Source organism: Mastigoproctus giganteus, chromosome 13 (genome assembly GCF_048544385.1).
Source record: "Mastigoproctus giganteus isolate SK-2022 chromosome 13, ASM4854438v1, whole genome shotgun sequence".
NCBI classification, from domain to species: domain Eukaryota; kingdom Metazoa; phylum Arthropoda; class Arachnida; order Uropygi; family Thelyphonidae; genus Mastigoproctus; species Mastigoproctus giganteus.
Genome location: NC_143587.1, coordinates 56,329,783 through 56,354,178, shown reverse-complemented (window position 1 = coordinate 56,354,178; position 24,396 = coordinate 56,329,783). Strand labels below are relative to the sequence as shown.

Genomic DNA, 24,396 nt, shown 5'->3' with positions numbered 1-24,396 from the left:
AATCTCTGGCTTTTCCAGTCAACTGGTTCACCCACAATGTAAACTACGCGGAGATGGGGGAAACCCCTGGTGCCGTTTGACCCTAAACACAATTTACACTTTACACTTCCAAGCATTTCGTGTGGTTCTAAAACCCTACAACTTTAATCTTATCAAATATCTGTGGGAGGCTGTGGAACCCAACATTCTGAACTCCACACCAGTGCCGAACTCCGGAATGTTCTTTGTCCAGCTGGTCGAAAGGCTTTCCACAGTCTCGTAGTGTTGATGTCACGCCGGGTTCAAGCGGTTATCATGGTGAAAGACAGCCCAACATGCCATTTTGGAAGGTAATGAGTGTACGTTAACGCGTGTGAGCGGGTGACACAATGGTATCGTCACCGTCCTCCCCCACACCAGGTGGAAAAGGCCCGGGTTCGAATCCCGTCGATGACGCGAGGAACTTCAATGGGCTTTCTTTCCCCCCGTGGCTGAACAAAAAAAAATCTCCCACCAATGAAGGGAGCAAAAAATAGTGCTCTTTTGAGAGGTGCCAGCAATATTCCACCTTCAAAGAGGTCAGTCCTACAGAGACGCTCTCATGGAAACGAACTCTTTCTTGTGAGAAGAAAAAGAATTTCAAAAGTGGAAAATAGAAGGATTCATTTTGCCATACACTAGGCGGGAAAAATCTTGCAACTACCAGGGGTAATTCAATACTAGCGGTTGCTATCAAATTTCCTGCCAAGAATGGCATATGCCAATTGAACTAGAGCAGATAGAAGGTCTATAAACAGATGATATAGAAACGCTTGTAAAAACATGAAACTAGTGGGGTTGATATAAAATTCGGTTCCAGCTGGTTTCCCGGCTTTTATTTTTTATTCGATTAAAATCCAGTTTCTATGTGGAGAAAAAAGATAGAAACGGAGGAGAACCCAACATATTGCCAGGTCCATCACTGCGGGAGTCCTTCCGACTACTTCGATATTGAGGACTGTACAGCATCTAATGGGGATACAGAATTTATAGTTTCATCACTGCTGACAACTCCAGCTAGAGACCGACTATCTCTTCCACATTTTGAAAAATAACATAAAAATTAGTCCAGGTCTTGACTGGCTTTTAACCTTTGCCTGTTCCGCTCCATGTGGAAAAGGGCTGGGCTCAAATTTCAACCATTATCGTAATCATTATTCTATTCGTGAGGATTGAGGTGTGAAGGCCTATCTTCTCAAATAGGAAGGGTGGAACCTCACTTGTCCTTGAATATCGGACAAACACTGGAACGAATCCAAACCATTTCTTCGATGTGAGATAGCAACGATACTGTCCCTTTTGCCACCGCGAGGGAACACTTGGGTATACATCGTTAATGAAATAGCTGGTTACGTTTGATAAGTACAGTATTACAGTACTAGGATTTAAAGAATCCCTGTCGGTGAAACAGTGAAGCTATTTGTCTTCGCATCCGTTTTATCGTTTATTCATGGTAGAATTCTTTTGCGTGCAGTGGAAACAAAAGCGTGTAGCAGAATTTCGAAATTATATTTTATAATTTAAACTTCACACCACGTCAGTATTAATACTAGATATTGGTATTAGTCTTTTATTTTTATTTATCTTTACCTTTACTGCTGAGGAAAGATAATACCGCACCACACACGTCACGATATCTGGCATTTGCTACGTCCTCTTCCGGATGTAACCTAGCGACAGATAATAGAGTAAACGACAGCTTTAAATTAAAGTGGCAATATTATGTGTGAAATCGAAGCGGCATTGTCGAGGGAGATGGTTTAATTAGTAAACAAGTGGCAAATGAAAGTAGATTTTTATATATAATTGTGCTCTGAAACGCATGATTGTTATTTGATGTATAGATTTTCTTCAGTTGTAATGGTGTTCTTCCTTGCGGTCGAATTTGTTTTGGATTTAAAGTATTTTACAAAGTTTTTTAAAATACCATTTATACATTGCGTCTATTTCATTTCATCATGAAAGGTGTAGAATTACTAAAGTGGAAAAGGCTTAAAAAGTTGGATTAGCCCTCTCCAAAAAAGTAGAAAGAAAGAAGGTATGTTTTTCTTCTTTTTTTTTTTTTTCCCATAGCCTCAAAGTTTTTAATTCGTTTCGTACGGTTAGACGTATGCAAATATTAATTCAAAAGGACTAAAATGGGAGTGATTTAATTTGAGCGCTGTTTTTAAAAGTCAGGCCAGTCTTCAAACTTAATGGGCGTTATCTTGATTGTCCATAAATTGCAGTTTTTAGGAGCGGGAGAGTCACGATGGCAATGGCCTTATAAGACTTTTCAAATTACTATATTACGAAGCCACTCTACACCGGACAAATAATTGATTGTCTGCTATGACGTATAAGGGCCGGTCTTTTCACATTTATTATGAAACTAGATACAATAAAATGTGAATTCTATGTTGTATATTTAGCATTTTGCTTAGGTATCGATCCCAGTTAAAAGAGAAGAGACTGAATACTCAGCTGATTACCATTCCCTTAATTGTACATTCTAGAAGTTGAATAACCCTGAATGACACTAATCAGGGTAAGCAACTGCAACAAGATCTAGAAGGATTACACAGATGGGCTGAGAAATGGCTGTTGAAGTTTAACATTGACAAATGCAAGGTACTTCATATGGATAGCAGTAAACCCAGAGTAACCGACCAACTGTGTAGTACTCAGAAAAGTGGAAAATGAAAAAGACCAAGGGTATTGTGAAGTCAGATATGAAGTTCTCTGAGCAGTGCAGACAGGCTGCCAGGACACATTGTGGGGTTTGTCAAATATATGGGAACTCTACTAGCAGGGATAAGGAAGAGTACTTCATGCAAGGTCTGGAGGCCTTGTTTTAGGAAGGATGTGGAAACGTTGGAACATTGCAGAAAAGAACAACAAGATTAGTCAAGGACACAAAAGGGTACTCTTACCGTAAATTACTTCAGTTCTGCAAATTGCAGCAACTGTAAACTAGGCACCTGTGAGGAGATCTGATTGAGGTGTTTAGGGCTCCAAATGGATTGAGTAAGCTCAGTGCTGATGGCATTCTTCCTCTTGCTCAGACTTACACACACACACATGTAAGGGGCATAAATTCAAATTGAGAAAGGATGTTTGCAGGTTAGGCATGTGAAAAACATGTCTTCAACTAGCAAGTGGTTCATTGTTGGAACAAACTCATTATAGATTACGAACCTAAGGGGGCATAAATTCAAATCAAGAAAAGACAGATGTAGAATAGATGTGCGGAAATTTGCCTTTAGCCAGCGGGTGGTTAATTGCTGGAACAAACTTCCATCTGTCATTGTGGAAGTTGATAAGTTAAATAAATTTGAGGAGGAACTGGACAGGCATTTGGAGGGAATGGTGTGATTTTTTTTTTTTTTTTTGGCTGATGCTGCATAAGCTCATACACTTGCTTTCTTGCATCACATGCCACTACCACTACTACTACGGTGTTGTAGAGGTGGGTATTTTGAATAAATTCAAGGAAGAACTAAGCAAATTATTGAATTATTGGAGGGGATGGACAGGTGATGTGGAAACAGTTTATTTATTTATTTTTTTCGGCTGATGGTTTATAAAGTTGCTTTCTTGCATCATTTGCTACTGCTAATACTAATAACCTTTGTGAATTTATTGATATGTTAGTGCTGGTTTAATCCAGTATACAATTCAAAATTAGGAAAAAAAACCTTTTTTTTTTAAATTTCTTGTAATCATCTGTGCAACAAACATTTCATTGTCATAAGCTATGTTTATGGATTCATTTGCATATTCAATATACAGATAGACAATAATATAATTTTGATACATGCAATATACTGAAACAGTGGTGCAGCATGCATTACATGTTGATGTTTTTTTACTGGTTCGTCATGATTCAAGCTTAATGATTCTCTTGGAGCACTGCCGTAACTACCCTTTAGAAAATCATCGAACCATCCCTGTGTGTGTGTATGTGTATGCACACACACAAATTCAAAAATATATATTTATATATATTCAATTTATGTCTGCCTTGTATTTGTTGCCACTAGTTCATTCTTAATTGCTGAATGAAATTTTCTCATCTCATTTAAGCATTTTTTTTTTTTTTGTTTCAACGTTATTATCATGGCCAGTTCTTTTGCACAAAGATAAAAGACACAAATAAAGCATTGATGTTATGTTAAAGTGGTGTGCAACATTTATGTGTTCTCATACCACGTTAGAAATGCAGAGATGGGGAACCCCTGGTGCCGTCAGACAACTAACAACACACCATGTTTGAAGTAATAGGTGCTTGTGTACTATTCACACTTAACATTTCAAACTATGTAGTGCACAGTCTAAGATGTCATGTCATTTGAGAGTTGGTAAATATGTATGTCAAAATATGACTGCCTCATATTTTGCCATACGAGGCAGTCATATTTTGGTGTAGTACAATTTTAATTTAGAAATAAGGTGTGGAATTCATCAGAAGAATGCTGTGAAGTTCAGTTTTCATTAGTATTGGTAAAATGATGCAAAGAAGAAAGCTTATAGCACTGGCAAAAAAAAAAAAAAAAAAAAAAAAAAGGTTACCCACTTCATTTGCTAATTTTTTCTAATAATTTGTCTAAATGTTTTAAATTTACATTTATGTCTTCTTGTGTGTTCATCTTATAAAGTTTGCATAACCCTTTTAAAGCTTTACACACTACAGTTAGGTCACCATGCAGATATTTAATTTCCAGAGACTGCAATTTACAGAGCCCAGCTAATCTTGGTCTTCTCTGTACCCTTTTTTCAACAAATCTATGGCTGTCTGATAAGGTTTCTGAACTTGTATGCAGTATTTGACATGCAGCCTAACCATTGCCTTATACAATAGGATAATCATCTCTTTGTTCTTGATATAACACCATGAGGTGTTCTGGTCAGCATGTCTGTACTTCTCAGAGAACTTAACATCAGACCATACAGTTTCTAGGCTGTTTTCCCTATCAAATACCCAGAGTTTTATGCTATCCAAGTAGTATGTTATTCTAGGATTACTGATACCCAGATTCAGTAATACCTTGCACTCTCTCTCTCCTCTCTAGGAAATAAGGATACTTGCATTCATAATATCATCATAATATAATAGTATACAGTTTCATTGAGATTCAAATAAGCATTTTTATGGGAGGTGTGTGTGTGGTTTTTTTTTTTTTCTCAGTGCAACAATATAACTAACTCCTGGATAGTATATGCAAACTTTTTAGTAGGGAGTGAATAACTTTCTTTTAGAAAACTGCTTATGATATCCATTATTTAATATAAGCTGTAAAGTAGAAGTATGTACTCCAACATGGTGCCATAAAATTCTTGATGCAGGAAAGAAAAATATATGCCCTTACACGTATAGAAATTGCTGTTTACTGATCAATTACTGTGTACTGTTTAATTGTTCATTTATGTCTGTACTGATTTTCTTTGTGCTGCAGAAATGTCCACTGTTCCCCACCTCTCATCCTTGATGTTATATTGTTGTCCTATTACTGTGATTACTGTGTACTGATTAATTGTTCATTTATGTCTGTACTGATTTTCTTTGTGCTGCAGAAGTGTCCACTGTTCCCCACCTCTCATCCTTGATGTTATATTGTTGTCCTTAAGCACTTTAAAAAGGCTGCAGAACCTAGGTCTTAGAAACTAGTTTCATTCAAGGATTTAATGGTGTATTGAACAATAATTTATAATCAGTGCTATATTTTTATATTCTACATATTGAATTTCTTCTATACAAAAAAATTTCCGTGGGTTTATTTTTGTCTGGTTATATATCATTCATTGATAATAAATGGCCTAAAAATGGAACTCACTCTGAAAACTTTTTTTTTAATATGTTGTGAGTCTCATCATTAGTTAGCTAGTGATGAACTATTTTTCTTTTCTTTAATGAAGGAATAAAAATTTAGTATGGAGCTGTTGACTTGTATGAATATATTCATACAAGTCAACAGCTACTTGAAAAATTACTAACAGCCTGTTAATGTAACATGATTTAAGACCCTGTATTTGCTTAACAGATGTAGGTCCATGTGTGAATTGATTTCTGCAAGTGAATTAGAGTACACTGAAAAAAAAAATCTATGTATTTGATAACTTATACATAAGACACATAATGAATCTTTAAAAGAACTGTCTAACTAACTTAGTCATAACTTGTGTTTTCTGTGCAATTTTATAGTAGTGCCAGTTCAGGTCATTTGGCTTCTGGGGTAAGATTGTAATACAGCATTTCTTTTATGTTTACTGTGTTCATTTTCTACAAGTAAATCTGCATTTTGTTTGAGGGGGAAAAATGGCTTTTTGTTCTTATGAAAATTTAAGGTAAGGCTGAGCTCTAAGCAAATATATTTTATTTGCTTAAAGCAAATAAAATATATAAATTCAGCAAAATAATTAAACTGTTCCATTCCTTTTTACTATTCTAAGCACAGAATAAAATCTGGCAACATTGGTCTCCATTTAACTCCATTTAAAAAAAAGGTTCTCTTTTTTTACTTCTGATAAGTAACTGAACTACATTTTTAATGGAAATTTTAAAAGTTACTTTAAATTTACTCTATCATGTCAGAATTTTTTACAAATAAAAAAAATTAAAATATTAGTGGAAGTGCATCTGGTTTACTTTGTATTTTTAGTGGGATGTTACAGATTGGTTATTTTTTTATAAAAATACATAAAACAGAAATATCAATGTCTACATCCTCCTGTCAAGTGTAAATGGCTACAAACTGGATGTCTTATACACTATACTGAGTTAAACTTGTGCCTTTTTTGACTTTCTTAGGCAGCTAGTATTAATGGCTGTTACTCTTTTTAGCATCCAGTAGTAGCTGGTCATTATGTTGACATTCTATCCCCTTGGTATTTTTCTTCCATTTCTTTTATATTCTGATGGAATCTTTTTCCCTGCTGCAAACTACCTAAATTTTCTGGAAAATAATTGGGTTCAGAGAGCAAGAACTGTACCTTAACATTGGTATTGCAGCATAGTTTTCTCAACTTCTCCAGCATGTCACCCGTGGTCAGATCATAATCTAGGTGTATATTGTTTCCAAAAAAATCATATGCCACATTTTCAAAGACAGTTCAGTTTTTGGACTGGCTTGACTTTCTACCAACCAACACAAATAATAATTTGTGTTGGTTGGTAGAAAATTTCCAAAAAAACTTGATAACTGCAGGTATGTTGTTGCAGTATATATATATATATTTTTTTTTTTTTTTTTTTTATGAAAACCCCAAACACGAAAGGTATCAAAACCTATAGTACTTAGTACCATGCATGGGTTAAAGGAAAAGTATGGGGGTAGGGGGGGGGATGCCGGAAACTTTGCTCTAGAGACTAAACATGGGTTTCACCACTTCAAGCCTCCAATAAGCAAAGTGGTGGTATTTCACCGGTTGATGAAAGTCATCTACCACCTTGAAATCATTGAACCTTTGGAAAAATGGCGAACCAATTCTTTTTGATGTTGACTATATCGTGAAATGACTGTTGCTAGGGCCAACACAATCTTGGATTTCAGTCGTGACCCTAAAAACTCTGCCGACTGTTTGGGTAGATTTAAATGTCTTACTAAATTGTCTAGTTCACTTTATGTAAACATCTGTGATCCAGAGTTGAAAATTTCTTTATCACAGTAGTTTGTATCATCCTCTAGATCGCAAATGTTGGATTCAAGATCTGATGGCATATGTTCAAAAACAACTGGTGAAGGTGGTACCAATAGTTCAGGTTCATGAAGGTAGTGGCATTACAGCTAAAGTAATATTGTTGGAGTACACCATACTCTGTTCTTTGTTATAACCTGCTACATTTGCAGAACAAAAGTAGCAGTCATTAATATGATCCTGAGATTCCCTCCAAACCATGGGAATGGCAAATATCATGGCTTCCTTATTACCACAGTTGCAAGCCCTTTGCACATGTATGGCATACATTATGGGAGGCCAAACTTTTATTGTGGTCACCCAATTTAATCCTAAAATTTTTAAATTATATGATATAAATATGTATAATATCGGTGTAGATACACCATAGTTTACCCATAAATTTCAACTACGTATGTAGTGTAAAGGCATCGTTTTAACTGTATCTCATATTGTGGGTGCCTTCACAATGAGATTGCTGGTGTTGCGCTACTTCAAATAAATAACGCTTCTCTAGTAGAGAAGACTACTGTTATTCATTTTCAGTGGTCTTCTCTAATAGAGAAGACTACTATTATTTATTTTCAGTGGTACCAATTGGGTCAACCCGGGCATAATTGCTTGCTGAAATAGAATGAAAAGCCGATAGCCAAACCGGATTTATAGATCATAGATGAGTGTAAATAAATATACTGATTCTATATTTTTTACCAGTTAATATTGGTAATAAAAAAAAAAAACTCTTGTAACACTAAGCGAAATCTGTATAAAATTATTAGCAGTTTTTCTTTCTATCACCCCTTATAAATTGGTTGGTCCCTATCTACGAAATCTTCTGCGAACACCACCAGTTCTAAACCTGCACATGTAGCAAATTTCCAACCACCAACGAATGAAAGTTTTGAACGGTAAAGGAGAATACAGATGACACCGTCTAGCAATTTTACCTAAAGGCACCAGGGTACCTGCCCACCCACTGATGATGAAGCCCACTAGCTTTGAAACGATCGTCTGAGTGGTGGTATCCACTGAAAATTAAAAACAGTAGTCTTCTCTACTAGAGAAGCGTTATTTATTTGAAGTAGTGCAATACCAGCTATCTTGTTGTGAAGACACCCACAATATGAGACACAATTAAAACGATGCCTTTACGCTACATATGTAGTTCAAATTTATGGGTAAACTATGGTGTATCTACACTGATATTATGTAGTTAATTACCTAAACCCATAAGAAATTATGCCTTGTGCATTTCATCTTCTAATACAATATAAATATATATAAATTTATAAAATATTTAAATTTTTAATATATAAATATATTTCATATACGAAATATATAATTTTTTTGAAAATGATGTTATATATCCTGCTGTGTTGTTTCACCACAAAATAGTTACTGCAAATAAAACAAAATTTATTTGGATTGTTCACACAACCACAAGTTGCCATGCCCAAAGACAGAGAATATGAAAATTACATTAGAAGTAGATACTAATTAGTATGACTGCACCAGAAAACAACTGAATGCAGAAGAAACACTGTTTCTTCTGCATTCAGGTTTATTACAATTAGGCATATGGTGCAAGGAAGCCTGAGGCTTTTGCTGCACAGGCCAAAAAAAAAATTTCTGAGAGCAAGAGAGCGAGAAGGGAATCATCAAGAAAGAGAAGAATGATGATATCCAGCTCCGGACCCTGGGTGTGCCAAGCCCATACACACCAGATGTGAGCCCCCTGGGGATGTCAGATGATTTACAAATCTCAAAATCTAAATACATCTAGGCATGTCTATACCTGTCAGTCACTAGGCTTTTTTTAACTACATCAGTCAAAAAAAAAAAAAAAAAACTTTGCTATATAACCGGTATCCCTGTATAATGGTATTTGTCCAGCTATTCCTTAAACTTTACTAGACTGTTAACTCCAACCACCCAAGAATAAAGTTTATTTCAGTGGTCAACAATGCCTCAGCCAAATATAAACTTTCCCTCGGTACTTTATAATTATTCCCCTAGTTTTTGTGTCCCATTTTAATGTGAAAATTCCACTCATTCAATTTTCTCCCCATTCTCAATACCTTATACACCTCAATTAGATTCCTGCTCCCTTCTTAAGTTACTTTGTTACCAAGCACTGTAACCCACATCTTTGTAATTCTTCCCCATATCAACACCCCTTTGCTATTTGTTCTAGATGAGTTGCTGCCTTAAGACTTTTTCAAGAAACTGTCTTTTCTTCAATATTGCATCCAAACCTGAACATAGTAGTTCAAATGTAGTCTCACCATTAACATGTATAATGGAACTTCAACCTCCATCTTTGTAGAAGCAAAGGTATGGTAGATAATTGCCAAGAGGCTGTGCATCTTCCTCACCTCTACCTTACACTGCATGTCTTATTATATTGAAACACCAGTCTCTTTTATCATTTATACCCTTCATCTTTACTCACCCAATGTTTGTTTTTCTCAGTTTAAATGTGAGATTCCCCTGTTGTTTCCCAAAGGTAAAACTGCTATTCTCCAACCATCTATGGAGCTTGTCCAAATCATCATGAAGAAGCTCAGTCTAACTTGCACTGTTAACCATTTTCCCAACCTTTGTATATCATCTGGAGATTTCAACATTATACCTTTTATTCCCTCATCTATATCATTCAAGAAGATCAGAAACAAGAATGGCCCTAGTACCTCCTACATTAGGGATCCTTCCTATAATCCTAGTCTACTCTAAAGAATGACCATTTATAACTTCTCTTTCTACTTGTCTTTCGGCCGTCTCTCACTCTACCTCACGATCTTGCCAATGACCCCAGTTGACTCCAAGTTGTGTAGAACTCTCATTTGGGACTTTGTTGAGTGCTTTCTTAAAGTCCAAGTATATAATGTCAGAATTGTTTCTTATATTCAACTTCTGTGATCACATCATAGCTCTTTATCAGGTTAGGGAAATAAAATTTCCCTTCACAAATTCATTTTGTGATCCATTTAGGATACTATACCTCACAAGATGATTTTTCCTTCACTGGGTATGTATTAGCAGTTGATTTGCAGCACAATACATACTACAGCCATTATATAATTTTTTTTTTAATAATAAAAAGCTTAAAATTAGTGTTTTGAGTATATTATTTAAAAATCCCCCTCCTAGTTCCTGATGTAGATACCTGTAATAAAATATATGGACATGGACCCATGCATGGATATTTTATCTAAAGATCATAAATGCAACTCTGTTGAGTATGTAGTAAATTTTGTAGCAAAAAAATCATGTTACTATTTTGAAATGTGAATTTTGTATGACAGGTTTGGTACAACTTCCAAACCTCTAAATAATTCAGTAGCAAAAAATATATATTATATATGATGGCTGTACCTGTTCATACATTGCAGAAGCGAAGCAGTCTTTTGAGGAGTGTTGAACATTATTGATGTGAAAATAATGCAATTAGTGGTATCCTTTTCATAACTGGGATGTATCAGTGTGCCCTATATCGCTGCAGCAATGCCAAACCATGAGAGTAGTCACCTAAATTATGTAATATACACAGTTTAACATGCCCATTCATGTTATTTCATTAATAACATAACTTACAATCTTTATGTATGCCAGCAAGATGAAACTATAGCTATTATAATAATTTATTCAATTACCTTATAATGATTTCTTTACAAATATACAAACTTTGATCAAAAGATTTTGAACACAATGGTATCTAGAAGATTGTGAGCAGGGCTAAGTGACATCTTTTGAACATTCACATACTCAGTTTTAACTTCTTGCTACATGCTAGTCCAGCAGAAAGCTGCTCTGTGTGAACACTTGCTTTTCTCATTTGCTGCCTACTGAAAATGACAATTTTGAACAATGTGCAAACATAGTGGCAAATGATGCTAAGAAGCAAGCAAGCTAGCTTCATAAAACATGAGATGGCTCTTGCAGTTTACAGAGATAATGCCATGGTAAAACAAAAAAAAAAAAAAAAAGTTTTAAGTGGTTACTAAGGCCAAAAAAAGGCAGAACACATTGTCTTATGTAGAGCAGTTTCTGAACATGAAGCCATGTTGATTGCATTTTTGATAATTAGTGGGATTTTAGAAGTTCTGTATCACTGTTAAAATTGGCTTGCTACCAAGAAGTTTTAAATTGGTTAAGAGAGACATTCCACCATAAATGACTAAAAACTGGAAAAACAATGGTGCCCACTGGATAATAGTTATTTCTTTACTGATGGTATGTGGTGCCCATTGTGTATATTTATTTACTGACAAAGTTAAAAGGTAGATTGGTGTATCTAGAACTCATGATCAATGACTCATTACCTTTAAAACCACCCAGCTATTACAAATTCACTGATACATTGTGTAATTATTTTTACTAATCCCTTTTTTAATCTATGGTCACTTCAGTTCCTTACCAAAATTTGATGTCACCATTTACATTCTTGTGACTCTCTTGGGTTCATTCTTAACCTTCTGTCACTTGTGTCTGCAATTGAACAAAAGACAGATGTGTAGCATCTGTGAGATATCCCTTTTTGTTTTAATAATGAGTCAGACATGCTGAGTGGCATCTGTCATGTACAGTTATTGATGCAAGATAGCATTCTTCCATTCTACAACACTCTCTGGCTTCATGACAATGAAGCATTATCTGTAGTCAAACTGATGTGTGTGCTTCATATTTCATGTAGCAGACACTCCTGTTATTGAGAGGCTGGCATCCATTTGCACGTGTTTGGTGAATCTCTTGAGTTTTTCAATTTGCATTTCACTTTCTGACTGTTCTAAGGGGAGTTTTAATTTCAAAAATTAATTAAAAATAGAAGGTTTTAATATAAAAAATGGATATTTTCTTTTGAAAATATGGCATCAAAAAGTGAGCAGTTTTGAATTATTTTTTGTTGATTTTTCAAATATAGCCACTTGCGGTCTACATAACTCCACACGCTTGGATTCCGAACAATCGTTTTCACAACGGCTAATAGGTTAATTATAAAAAATTATTATTTTTTTTTTTGCTTTTTTTTTTACAAAATTGAAAATGCTGATCTATTAATTATGATTTGCTAAAATGTAATTAAAAAATATTGAATGAAAATAAATGAGAGAAACCAGTAACAAAGTTTTTATAATTTTTTTTTTTTTTAGACTATTCAAGCTCATTGATCCCCTGATTGAAATCAAAACATGTGCGTGGCAAATGCAACATGAACATCTTGTATTTTTGTCCACTTTGATTTCACTTGGCAGTGAAATGAAAGCTCTATGGCAAGATTAGATAGATGCTTTTGCTCACAGTGTCTGTTAAATGCTGCACCAAAAAATTTTCTCATGATTAATTTATAAATTAAACTTCTGAGTTTAAAAAAAAAATTATATTTCTGTAACTAATATTGTAAAACAGTTAGAGATAATTTCAGTAAAATCTAATATAAAATTGCTCAGAAAATTGTTTATTTTTGGGAAAAAAGCACTTTTTTTAATATTTTAAACAGAAAAACAAAAATGTAGATCTGTCTATCACTGACATCATCAGCGATATAATCATCATTCTTTTTACAATGCCTAACAGAATTTCATGGGCTGCCCTAGCAGCCTATTGCACTGCTCAAAGAACTTCATATCAGACTACAATTATCATTAGATCTTTTTTCATTATCTACTACTGTATTGAGTGTGGTACCACACAATTGGTATGTTATTCTGGAGTTATTGCTGTCCAAATGCTGAGTCTCTTATTTTTATTTATCAAAATGAAACCTCAATTGCCACCATTATTCCATCTACCTAATTTTCTCGTTACAGTAGCATACCGTGATCCTTATCATTAACCACCCTGCCATTCTGTCTCGTTTGCAGACTTTCACATTAAACTTGATATGCTTTCACCGGCATTGCTAATAAATATTTAATATAATAAAGGAACCAGCACCAGACCCTAAGGAACTTCACTAATAACATTAGCCCAATTAAGGTTGTGCTGATTAATAACCACTGTCTCCTGTCACACAACCATCCCTTTATTCATACCACACTGCTCATTTATAAACAGTCTTTAATGTAGAATGGTATCAAAAGCTTTACTGAATTACAAGCATACAATGTCAGAATTATTTTTGCATCCAATTCCTTTGTTACCATGTAGCTAATCATAGTAGCTAATGAAATTGGTCAATCAAATCTCCGCTTAACACAAATTCATGCTGTGATTTCCGTATAACTGCATTCCTGTCAAAGTGATCCTGCATTACTTCTTTAACCTTATGGTTAAAGAAGTAATGCAGGATCATTTCCATGGAACAGAAATCACGCCCATAGGCTGTAAGTGCTCACCACTTTTTTTTTTTATATGAAAACTCCAAACATGAAAGGTATTAGAACTTATAATACTTAGTATCATGCATGGGTTTAAAGTTAGAAGATGGAAGATACTTCTTGATATTAGACTTGAACTTCTGTAGATTGTAATTTTCAGGAAACACACATGAAGAAAGGTTGTTCCAGAAAACAGAAGCTGAATGAATAAATGAGGAAAAAGAAAACTTTGGTTCTCTGAGTTTGCAGTTAGACAGTAAAAAGGATGTTGGCTGGTTGCGGCATGTGTTCAGACTGCTTTGAAAGAGAGAGAGCAGGAATTATAGAAGCCAATTATGAAGAACGGTGCCCATGGAAGTATCTATAGAATAGGCATGCAACAGAAACAGAATGTCTATGAGACAGAGTGTGGAGAGACTCGGTTAGAGATGTCGTTAACGTAACTGCCCTCTGAATGGAATCTAGAAGCCTGAGAGGTGTTTTCGAGGCACCACCCCAGATGTGGGAATAATATTCCATGGTAGGGCGGATTTGCAATTTGTAGAGAGTGAACAGCTGTTTGGAAGTCAAGTAACACCGAGAGCAAAAGAGAAAAACCCAGTTTTTTAGATGCAGAGGAAGCAATATTTGTAATGTGCTTATGCCGAGAGAGAGAGAGATTAGAAGTCACAGTAATCCTCAATAGAGATATATGATCTTGCCTAGAAATCGGAGCGTCATCTAAGATAATCATAGGAGCAGAAGAACTCTTTTTTGCAAGAAATAAGACAGGACTGAGTTTATGAGGATTGAAATAAACTAAGTTATCTTTGTCCCACTGGAGAATTACTTGGAGTTTAAGGAATTGGTAGTGGATATTCGAGAAGTTGAAGCTGTTTTCAGCAGAGTGAGGTTTCTCAAACTGGAAGGCGGAATGCAATGTGCTATCATCAGCAAAACTATGGATAGGATTTCTGGTCAGTGGAAGAAGATCATTAATATACAAGAGGAAAAGAGTGGGAGAAAGAATTGAACCTTGAGGAACACCAGCATTAATGGAGAAGTTATAAGACAGAGAGCTATCTGCCATCACATGCAGTGAGTGGTCAGAGAGAAAATTGGATATCCAATTACAAAAAACAGTTGTCAAAACATAAGATGGAACCTTATTTAGAAGACCTTTATGCCAAACACAATCAAAAACTTTGAAATGTCAAGAGCAACTGCTTGAGTTTCACTAAACTTTTCCATTGTTTTTGTCCATACATAGGTGACATAAGCCAGAATATCACCAGTGGATCAACACTGATGGAATCTATACTGGCAATCGTTGATCAGATGGAAGGTTTCTAGATAGTTTAAGAGATGGTGGCTAATTGATTTCTCCATTACTTTAGAAAGAGTAGAAGAATGGATCTTGCCATGATGCCCATCATAACCTCAAAAGACGTGAATCATACTGTATGATGGGGGAATGTTTACCGGAGCTTTACTCTGGAGACTAAACGTTGGTTCAACTAATGCACCTCCAGTAAGCAAAGTGGTGGTGTTGTACTGCTTGATAAGAGTCATCTACCACCTAGTATTGCCTGGTAACACAGAGGGTAGGCATTCTTGTGTGTGGTGTGGGTGCCACACTTCAACCGCTGCTTATGTTGGGTCATGCCTAGATGGTAACTCACGGTGTGCTAGGTGCCATATTTCGGGAGTTGCACATGGGGGTTACTAACAGTCCCACCATCATGAAGGTGCAAGCAGAGGATTTGGTTGTCACAGACCGGCTGGACTTCGCCAAAATTAGTCCACTTGACTTGAATGTCACCTGAATATGAGTTCCATCAGCATTTTAGATTAGACTCCCAGGTAGCAAGCACAGCTTGGCATATCTGAGAGAATGTCTGTGACACCCTAAAGGACCAAATTAGAGTTAGAAAGGCAACAAGAGAGCAGTACTCTTGATCTGATTGTGAGCAGTGATTCTTCACACATTAATGATCTTTAGATAAAAGGACCCCGCTAGGTTTGTTTTGGAGTTTTTTTAGGTGCATCGGCATCTAGGGTCATAGTGTACCATGCATATGGTATGTATGCTATTTCTAAACCGCTAGGTGGCATTGATCATAGTGTATCATCAACAGTAAAAGGAAGGGATTTTGCTTTCATAAAGGAGATTACGGTGGTCTCAGGCAGTTTTTAAATTCTGTACTGTGCAACCAACTAATGATGTTACCAACAACAAATTCTAAATGGGAAGCATTCAGCGAAATAATCATAGAAGCTACTAGTCTTTTCATACCAACTATGAAATACTGTTCGTGGCTTATATCTAAATGGATGTTGCATGAACTATTGAGATGCACATGGAAGAAAAGAAAAATGCATAGGATGCATATTAATTATCAGGTAATAGAAGAAGCCTATGGTAGATATAAACTACTTTGCAATCGCGTCACAAAGGAGATTAGACAAGCCAAGGTAGATTATGAGAAGTATCTTGCAAAGAAAAGCAGCAAAAACTTCTTTACTTATATTAATAATCGAAGGAAGGGATTGAATCACATTTTTCCACTTGATGCTGATGGTTTAACTGTTGATTATCCTGCTGAGGTTGTAGATAGGCTCAATATTTTGCATCCATATTCACACATGAGGATTCTTTAGGGAGGGGGACGCCAGGTTTATCAAACTCTTAAGAGGGAGCTGGATGATTTTGCGATAACTGAGAGGGAAGTGTGAAGAGAAATTGTTGAAGTTAAACATAAAAAAGGCACTTGAGATGGATGAGATCTATCCAATTATACTAAGGAGGTAAGTAAACCCTGAGCCATGATTATGAGAGCATCTTTAGATTCAGGGGAGTTTCCTGTGACCTGGAAATATGCAAATGTATAATGAATTCCCAGAAGGTTATCAAAGCTAACATCAGTAATTACAGACCTGTTTGCTTAACTTCTGTTTCAGGGAAAATAATGGAGTCACCGGTTAAAGAAATAATGCAGGACAATCTAGACAGGAGTGCAATTATACTGCATCATAGCATGGATTTGTTATTGGGTGATCTTGTCTTACCAATCTGATTGGATACTATGATTCAGTGACCAAAGAACTGGATGTAAAAAATAATTTTGATATTATATACTTGGGTTTCAGGAATGCTTTTGATACTGTTGCATGTAAGAGACTTCTGTACAAAGTGAAGTGTCATTACGAGCAAGTTACTCCTATGGATAAAAGGATGGTTGAGTGGGAGTAGACCAAGTGGTTATCAGTGGGCACTGCTCTTCATGGACTAATGTTATTAGTGGAGTCCCCTAGGGTTCAGTGCTGTGTCTGTTGTTTTCAATATTTATTAATGAAGGTATATCAGGCTTAACATCTAAGTTTGCAGATAATACAAAGGTTGGCAAGGTGGTTAATGACAGTAATGAAGGTATGATGCTGCAACAAGATCTAGAAAAATTAGGCAGATTGGCTGAGAAATAGTAATTGAAGCTTAACATTGACAAATGCAGGGTACTACACTTAGGTTAGTGGAAAATGAGAAAGGATCTTGGGGTAATTTTGCAGTCTGATATGAAGATTGCTGAGCATTGCATACAAAGGCCACAAGAGCTCATGGGGTTTTGTCCCATTGTATAAGGCAGTGGTTAGGCCACATCTTGAGTACTGCACACAGATCCGGAGGTCTCATTTCAGGAAGGATGTAGCTGCTTTAACAAGTACAGAGAAGGGCAATGAAATTGGTGAGGGGAAAAAAGGGGTGCTCTTACCAAGAAAGGTTTCAGTTCTGAAAATTGCAGTGTCTGGAGACTAGGCACCTGCTAGGTGACCTGATTGAAGTGTTTAAGGCTGTGAATTGCTTAAGCAAACTCAGTGCTGATGAGATTCTTCCTCTTGCTCAGACTGTGCATGTGAGGGGGCATAAATTGAAATTGACGAAGGATGGTTGCAGAATAGATGTGTGGAAGTTTGTTTTCAGCCAACAGGTGGTTGATTGTTGGAACAAGCTTCCATCTGTTGTTGTGGAAGCATATAATTTGAATAAATTCAAGGAAGAACTAGACAAACTATTGTAGGGGATTTATAGGCAAAATGAGTTTTTTTTTTTTTGGCTGATGCTGTATTAGCTTGCTTTTTTACATCATTTCCCAGTATTAATACTAATCAGATCAACAGTATTGTTTTCTCTTGTTACTGCTCAGTATGCTCATGTTGAAAACAGGCATTCAGTAAATCCAGAAAAGTTCTGTTATTGTGTGATCGAGCAACCCACAACATCCAGTCAGTAGCTGAAATGTAGGACATTCTGAATTTACTGGTGCACTCTCTTTGTATAGTTGTTCATTATACTCATCAGAGTCATTTGGCTTATAACATACTCCTACAATTACTTTTGTTTTCCCAGTGCTTATGTCACTTCAAGAGGATTAGATTTGATGTGCTTCATGAGCAAGAGTTTGTGTTGTATGATTAACCTCTAGAGGCTAATCATACAACACAAACAATGTGCCATGACATTTCACTACATCTACACCACTATGCAGATTGGCTTTTATCGTGTATGGTTTCTCCACATTTACACTGCAGGTTTTTTGATTAGGCTGGAACAGTTTAAAAAATTAAATGTCCTTTCTGTTCACATTATTCTTACCATATTCACAGCATCCTCCATGTCCGAGTAGCACCATCTTTCCAATATATTGTTCTCTATTAGGTGACTTAACCAAAACATCAAATTTACTTACTGTATTCCTATCATTAGTGTACAAGCATGGATATGTGCACCTCCACTTTTAATATACTCAGTCCCCCATATATTTGATATATGCACTCTTCTCTTGACACTCCCAGCAGGAAGGCTTTGTAATCACCCACACCTTGTTTTCCAAACTGCTGTAACTTTCAATAGAAGCAGCACATGAAACAATTTCATCACTGTAGCTGCTTGCAACTGCTGTTAAACTATTAGTTTCTCTCTGTCCCAAACTAGCAGTTTTATTACCTGCTTAACATTGCCCCATTAGCATCAGAAAATATTCTTGCATCCCTTCTATTTAATGTATCCTATCCCTGTAAAAATAGTCTCTCCTATTAACAAGCACAGACCACGCCAAGAAAAATTCTACCACATCAGCCTTGATGTGGCAGCTCAAAGACTGAATTGGTTGATAAGACTGTCATCATTTATACTGTCTCCTAGCATGTCTGAGCAAAATTCCAGACATTTTCAAATTTTATTATAATGTATGACCTTTTCTCTGCATTGCTTTGTACCTGTTAAATATTTATTATTATTATCATCGTTGCTCTTATATTATTTCTCCCTGATTGGGAGATTCCACTCTGTGACGGGTACTGCTACCAAGTACACAGGGTGGTTGTAATGTCTGGTGTTACTGTTGGTCGAGGAAATATCTGACTGTCCTACAGGTGTTCAGAATTATGACTTTCTGGGGTTCCTTGTAGGTGTTCTCTGGGAGACCTATTGCTGCTAGGCTGCTATGTAGAGTCTTTGGCACCATACCGGTGGTTGACACGATGATCGGGATGGTCGTTATTTCTTGCATATGCCACATCTCCTTGACCTCATGTCTCAGGTTCGTGTACTTCCTAATTTTCTCCTCGTGGGTTTTCTAGACATTGCTAGTGTTGGGCACCGCTATGTCAATCAGGTAGGTAGCCTTTTCCATCTTGTCCACAAGGGTTATGTCCAGTCTCAGGTTCGTGTACTTCCTAATTTTTTCCTCGTGGGTTTTCTAGACATTGCTAGTGTTGGGCACCGCCATGTCAATCAGGTAGGTAGCCTTTTCCATCTTGTCCACGAGGGTTATGTCCAGTCTGTTCTTATCCATTATTATGGCTTGTGGGTTCGTACTTGTAGTATGGTACACTTTCTTTGGTCAACTGGTATTTCCTCGCTAGCTTCTGATGTATTATCCTGGCTACCTGGTCATGTCTATGAGTGTACTCAGTCTGGATGATCACCTTGCACCCCGCGGTGATGTGTTGGATTGTTTCTGAGGCCAGGTGGCATCGTTGACATGTCATCTGACATTCCGGGCTCCTTTGCGATGTATTATCTATAGTTTCTGATGTTGATTATCTCTGGTCTTGGATGGCCAGCATGAATCCTTCAGTCTCGCTTGTGAGCCATGCATTGGAAGCAATGTTATCAATGGGATCTTGATGGAGGTCATTGTAGTGTCTTCTTTGCCCATCTTTCTAACTTTGTTTCTTGTGCCGTCTTGGCGGGAGGGGGTTCCTCTCTTAGGTTGAGTGGGGGTATACCACTTATCTATCTTCCTTATGGCCTTGGATGGCCAGCATGAATCCTTCAGTCTCGCTTGTGAGCCATGCATTGGAAGCAATGTTATCAATGGGATCTTGATGGAGGTCATTGTAGTGTCTTCTTTGCCCATCTTTCTAACTTTGTTTCTTGTGCCGTCTTGGCGGGAGGGGGTTCCTCTCTTAGGTTGAGTGGGGGTATACCACTTATCTATCTTCCTTATGGCCTGGTTGAGTGGTGCTGTGTTGTTCTCGAAGTAATTATTATTATTATTATTAGCCATATGGTGCAAGGAAGCCTGAGGCTTATGCTGCACCAGCCAAAAAAAATTTGAGTACCCTGAGAGAAAGAAGTAGGAGAGAATCACCAAAGGAGAGAAGAATGATGATATCCAGCTCAGGACCCTGGGTGTGCCAAGCCCATACTCACCTGATGTGAGCCCCTGGGGTACCCCAGATCTGCTATTCTTAATATCACTAATACCAATTTATACAGCAGTATCACCTTTTGTGTCCTTAAAAAGTAATAACTGTTCTACATCATTAACCTTTGGCCCTGGAAGACACACCCTGAATACAAGGACTTTGCAAATTATTTGCCCATGTTCGGTAAAACCTTCATCCACCATTGTACTGAATTCTGCTGTTGGGGATTGGTGGTGAGGATTTACTTTTATGAGTTAGGACAAATGTCTGAACACCTATGTTTATTTATTTCTTATTATTATTTTTTTAATAATCTTTTTCGGTGCAAAGTAAAATATATACATTTTCTGTTTAAGTTGAAAAACTCTTTTTTTTATATACAGTATATATATATGTGTGTGTGTGTGCATGTGTTGTGTTTTTCTTAGAAAGCATTAAATCAATGTACAGTAAACTTAAAGCATTTCTTTTTCAGGTTCTGACTGGGAAACATGGCTTCTGAAAATCATATCAAAAACAGTAATCATCATTCTATTAAAAGTGAAATCAACCATTGGAATGATAATGGACAAATCCCCAGTGTTAAGTCTGCAAAGAAACTATCCAAGTTATCAACTTATGTTCAAGCTCTGCGACCATGGTCCTTTAATACATCCTTAATACCCGTTGCATTGGGTGTAGCTCTTAGTTATAAAACTACTGGAACTTACAATTTGCCTATTCTGATTGTGACGTGTTTTACTGCACTCTCTGTTCATGCTGCAGGAAATGTTGTTAACACATACTTTGACTATCTAAAGGGCATTGACAGCAAACGCAGTGATGATAGAACACTCGTCGATAAAATATTAACTCCTGATGAAATGGTGCAACTGGGAGTGATGTTATACACATTAGGATGTATAGGATTTATATGCACAGCATGGTTATCGCCTGCTACAATGGAACATTTAGCATTAGTTTATTTTGGAGGTCTCTCTAGCTCTTTCCTCTATACAGGTGGTATTGGGCTTAAATATTTTGCTTTGGGAGATGTTCTAATTCTCGTTACTTTTGGACCCTTAAGTGTTCTCTTTTCTTTTATGGCACAAACAGGCTACATAGATTTTGTTACACTTTTTTATGCTATTCCATTAGCCTTAAGCACTGAGGCAGTTCTTCATAGTAACAATTCAAGAGATATGAAGAGTGATAAACAGGCTGGTGCTGTCACATTAGCCATTCTACTTGGATATACTGGCTCACACATACTTTTTGCTCTGCTTTTATTTATACCTTATGTTGTGTTTACAGTACTAGTAGTTCACTGCAGCTTATGGTTCCTCTTGCCTTTTATTACCTTTCCAAAATCATTGGAACTGGAGAAACAGTTTCGTGCTGGTAACCTTCAGAAGTTACCATCTAAAACTGCCCAACTCAATTTCTACTCTGGTCTGTTTTATGTTATTTCTTGTGTCTTGGCTGAATCAGGAAAATTTCCAGGACTGCATGCTAATTAATTATAATAAGTAACAAAATCCCTAGATTTCTGTTTTTAACTTTACTTTTAAGTAAAGTATAAAAAAACAGTATTCTTAATTAGCTAGAATTAAGACTCCTTAGTAACTTGTGATGAAGTAGAAGTCAGAAGAAATTGTGATATGTTCACTTGAATAGCTTTATAGGAAGCTGGTTTGTTGAGTTGTTTTTAGCTTAATAATATTTCTGAAAGAGAAATTCATTTCTACTCTAAAGTACAAGTTGAGAAGCTGAGTAATTAAAAACATGAGGTTGTGATTTCACAAAAGATGGCATTATCGTATACCAATTTCAGTTATTTTCACTACGTCTCAAAAAGATGAGCCGTTTTGTGATATGGCTTAAGGTGGTGAAGGAAACAGATTTCAGCATATTGTGCTAAATCATAAAGTATTATATCATAAAGTTTATTAGCATTTTTCACAGCTCATAGAATAAGAAAATAATTCAGTGTGCTAATTAATGTGCTATTTTTAATAGCAGTCCCTTTTTTAATAAACAGTGGGCATTTGTTTAATGTGATATTTACTTTAAAACATTGAATGTTTTATTTCATCATAAAAAAATAATCTAATGTTTGTGACCAAATGATAATAAATACTTTAATTTTTATGTATGTGCTGTCTTTGTGGTAATGTAGAAAACACCTCCATACAGTGTGAAATTTTGTAAGTTTTTTTTTATTATTATTATTATTATTAACATGAAACTGGTGTGACTTAAAACTAGTATTTAAATATTTACAAATGTTTTATTTAGCAGAAGCATGTGCTAGCTCAAAAATGTTCTTCCATCAGCTAATGGACCTTTGCTTAAGATAAATACTCAGGCAGTATATTATAGTGTATGTTCAGGAAAAGTGACTTTGGATTACTCTATTTTATTCTTTGTAAATGTATTATATGAAATTAATCTAACGTTTTTTGTAGCAAACATACGTGCAGTTGATAAAATAAAAAGACTAACTTATATTTTTAGTACCTACTTTGTAACATTTTACTTTATGAAAAAAAATTTTTTATATATGTTGCTATCTTACTGTTGGATAGTAAACAAAAATAGGTACTTCATTTTAAATTTTTATACATGTGTTTAATTGGTAGCTATTAGACTGATAGAAAATATTTCAGTGCCATATTTAAACACTGTACTTTGCATAATAAATATTACATAGATATATTACAGTTCTAGAACTGTCTGTTGATTTTCTTAAATGAGGGAACAAGGAACAACTTGACAGTATGTGCAGGCCATTTGTATGAACTTTTTAAATATTTTGACCATATCTAAAATAAATAGAGGACATTATTTTTCTTTGTTAAATCTTTCAAACTGTTTGTGCCTAATGGAAAATTACTCTCTCATCCTTATGGCTTTAGTTTGTATTAAATTTTTGCCTCTCTTTTTGGCAGTAAATATTGATTAGCTACAGAAGGCACCATAGGAATTGCCTGGATGAAGAAAGGTTGCTATGTTACTTGTTTGTTTATTTGATATTATCATGAATCACATTATTTCTTCCCAATAATGGCATTTAAGTAAATGTAATTGTCTACTATCCTGGTTATAAGTGAATGTAAGACTTCCAGTTTCTTATAAGGGTTTGAGGAAAAGGCTGTAGCTCACAGGTGAATTGTCAGTGAAAATTACACCACCCAATCATGACATCTTGTGACATGTTACATAACTTTTCCACTTGAAACCATAGTTACATTTAATTAAAAATTTAAACAAAATATCAAAATAAGCACTTGAGGATTCAAATGAAAGGCTTCCAAGGTCTAGGGGTGAACTGCAGTCTCAAAAGTCCACAAATGGTCACTCATCAGTTATGAGAAAAGTTGTGACAGAAGCAATGCAATGATGGCACAACATTCTTCAATAATTACAATGTATATATATCAGGAAAGTAAATAAAAAGTAAATGCAGAGTTTAAATCATTTATATCAGGAGTGTGGTCAATAAAACAAATTAATTTAAGCTACTAATTCGATCTATATCTGATATAATTGAGCTAACTGAGACTTGATGTTATTGGTACAGGAGACAGTGAGTTTCATTTTGGAATGTAATGTGTACAGGAAGAATAAGCATAAATAGGAGGAGGGGGTTATGTGCATATGGTTAAAAGCTGTTTGCATTATGATTAGTACCCTGATTTGGAATAATATCAGGACAGAATAGTGTGTGGTGCAAGAT

At 35.8% G+C, this 24,396-nt stretch overlaps 1 protein-coding gene across 1 annotated transcript; it reads left to right on the top strand.

The window, feature by feature from the left end:
- Window positions 1–1,922: 1,922 nt before the first annotated feature.
- heix (UbiA prenyltransferase domain-containing heix) lies at window positions 1,923–22,179 on the top strand. Its single transcript, XM_090387152.1, has 2 exons — window positions 1,923–2,056; window positions 21,154–22,179. The coding sequence occupies exon 2, from the start codon at window positions 21,170–21,172 to the stop codon at window positions 22,175–22,177; it is 1,008 nt and encodes a 335-aa protein (XP_090243278.1). The 5' UTR covers window positions 1,923–2,056; window positions 21,154–21,169; the 3' UTR covers window positions 22,178–22,179.
- The last annotated feature ends 2,217 nt before the right edge of the window (window positions 22,180–24,396 follow it).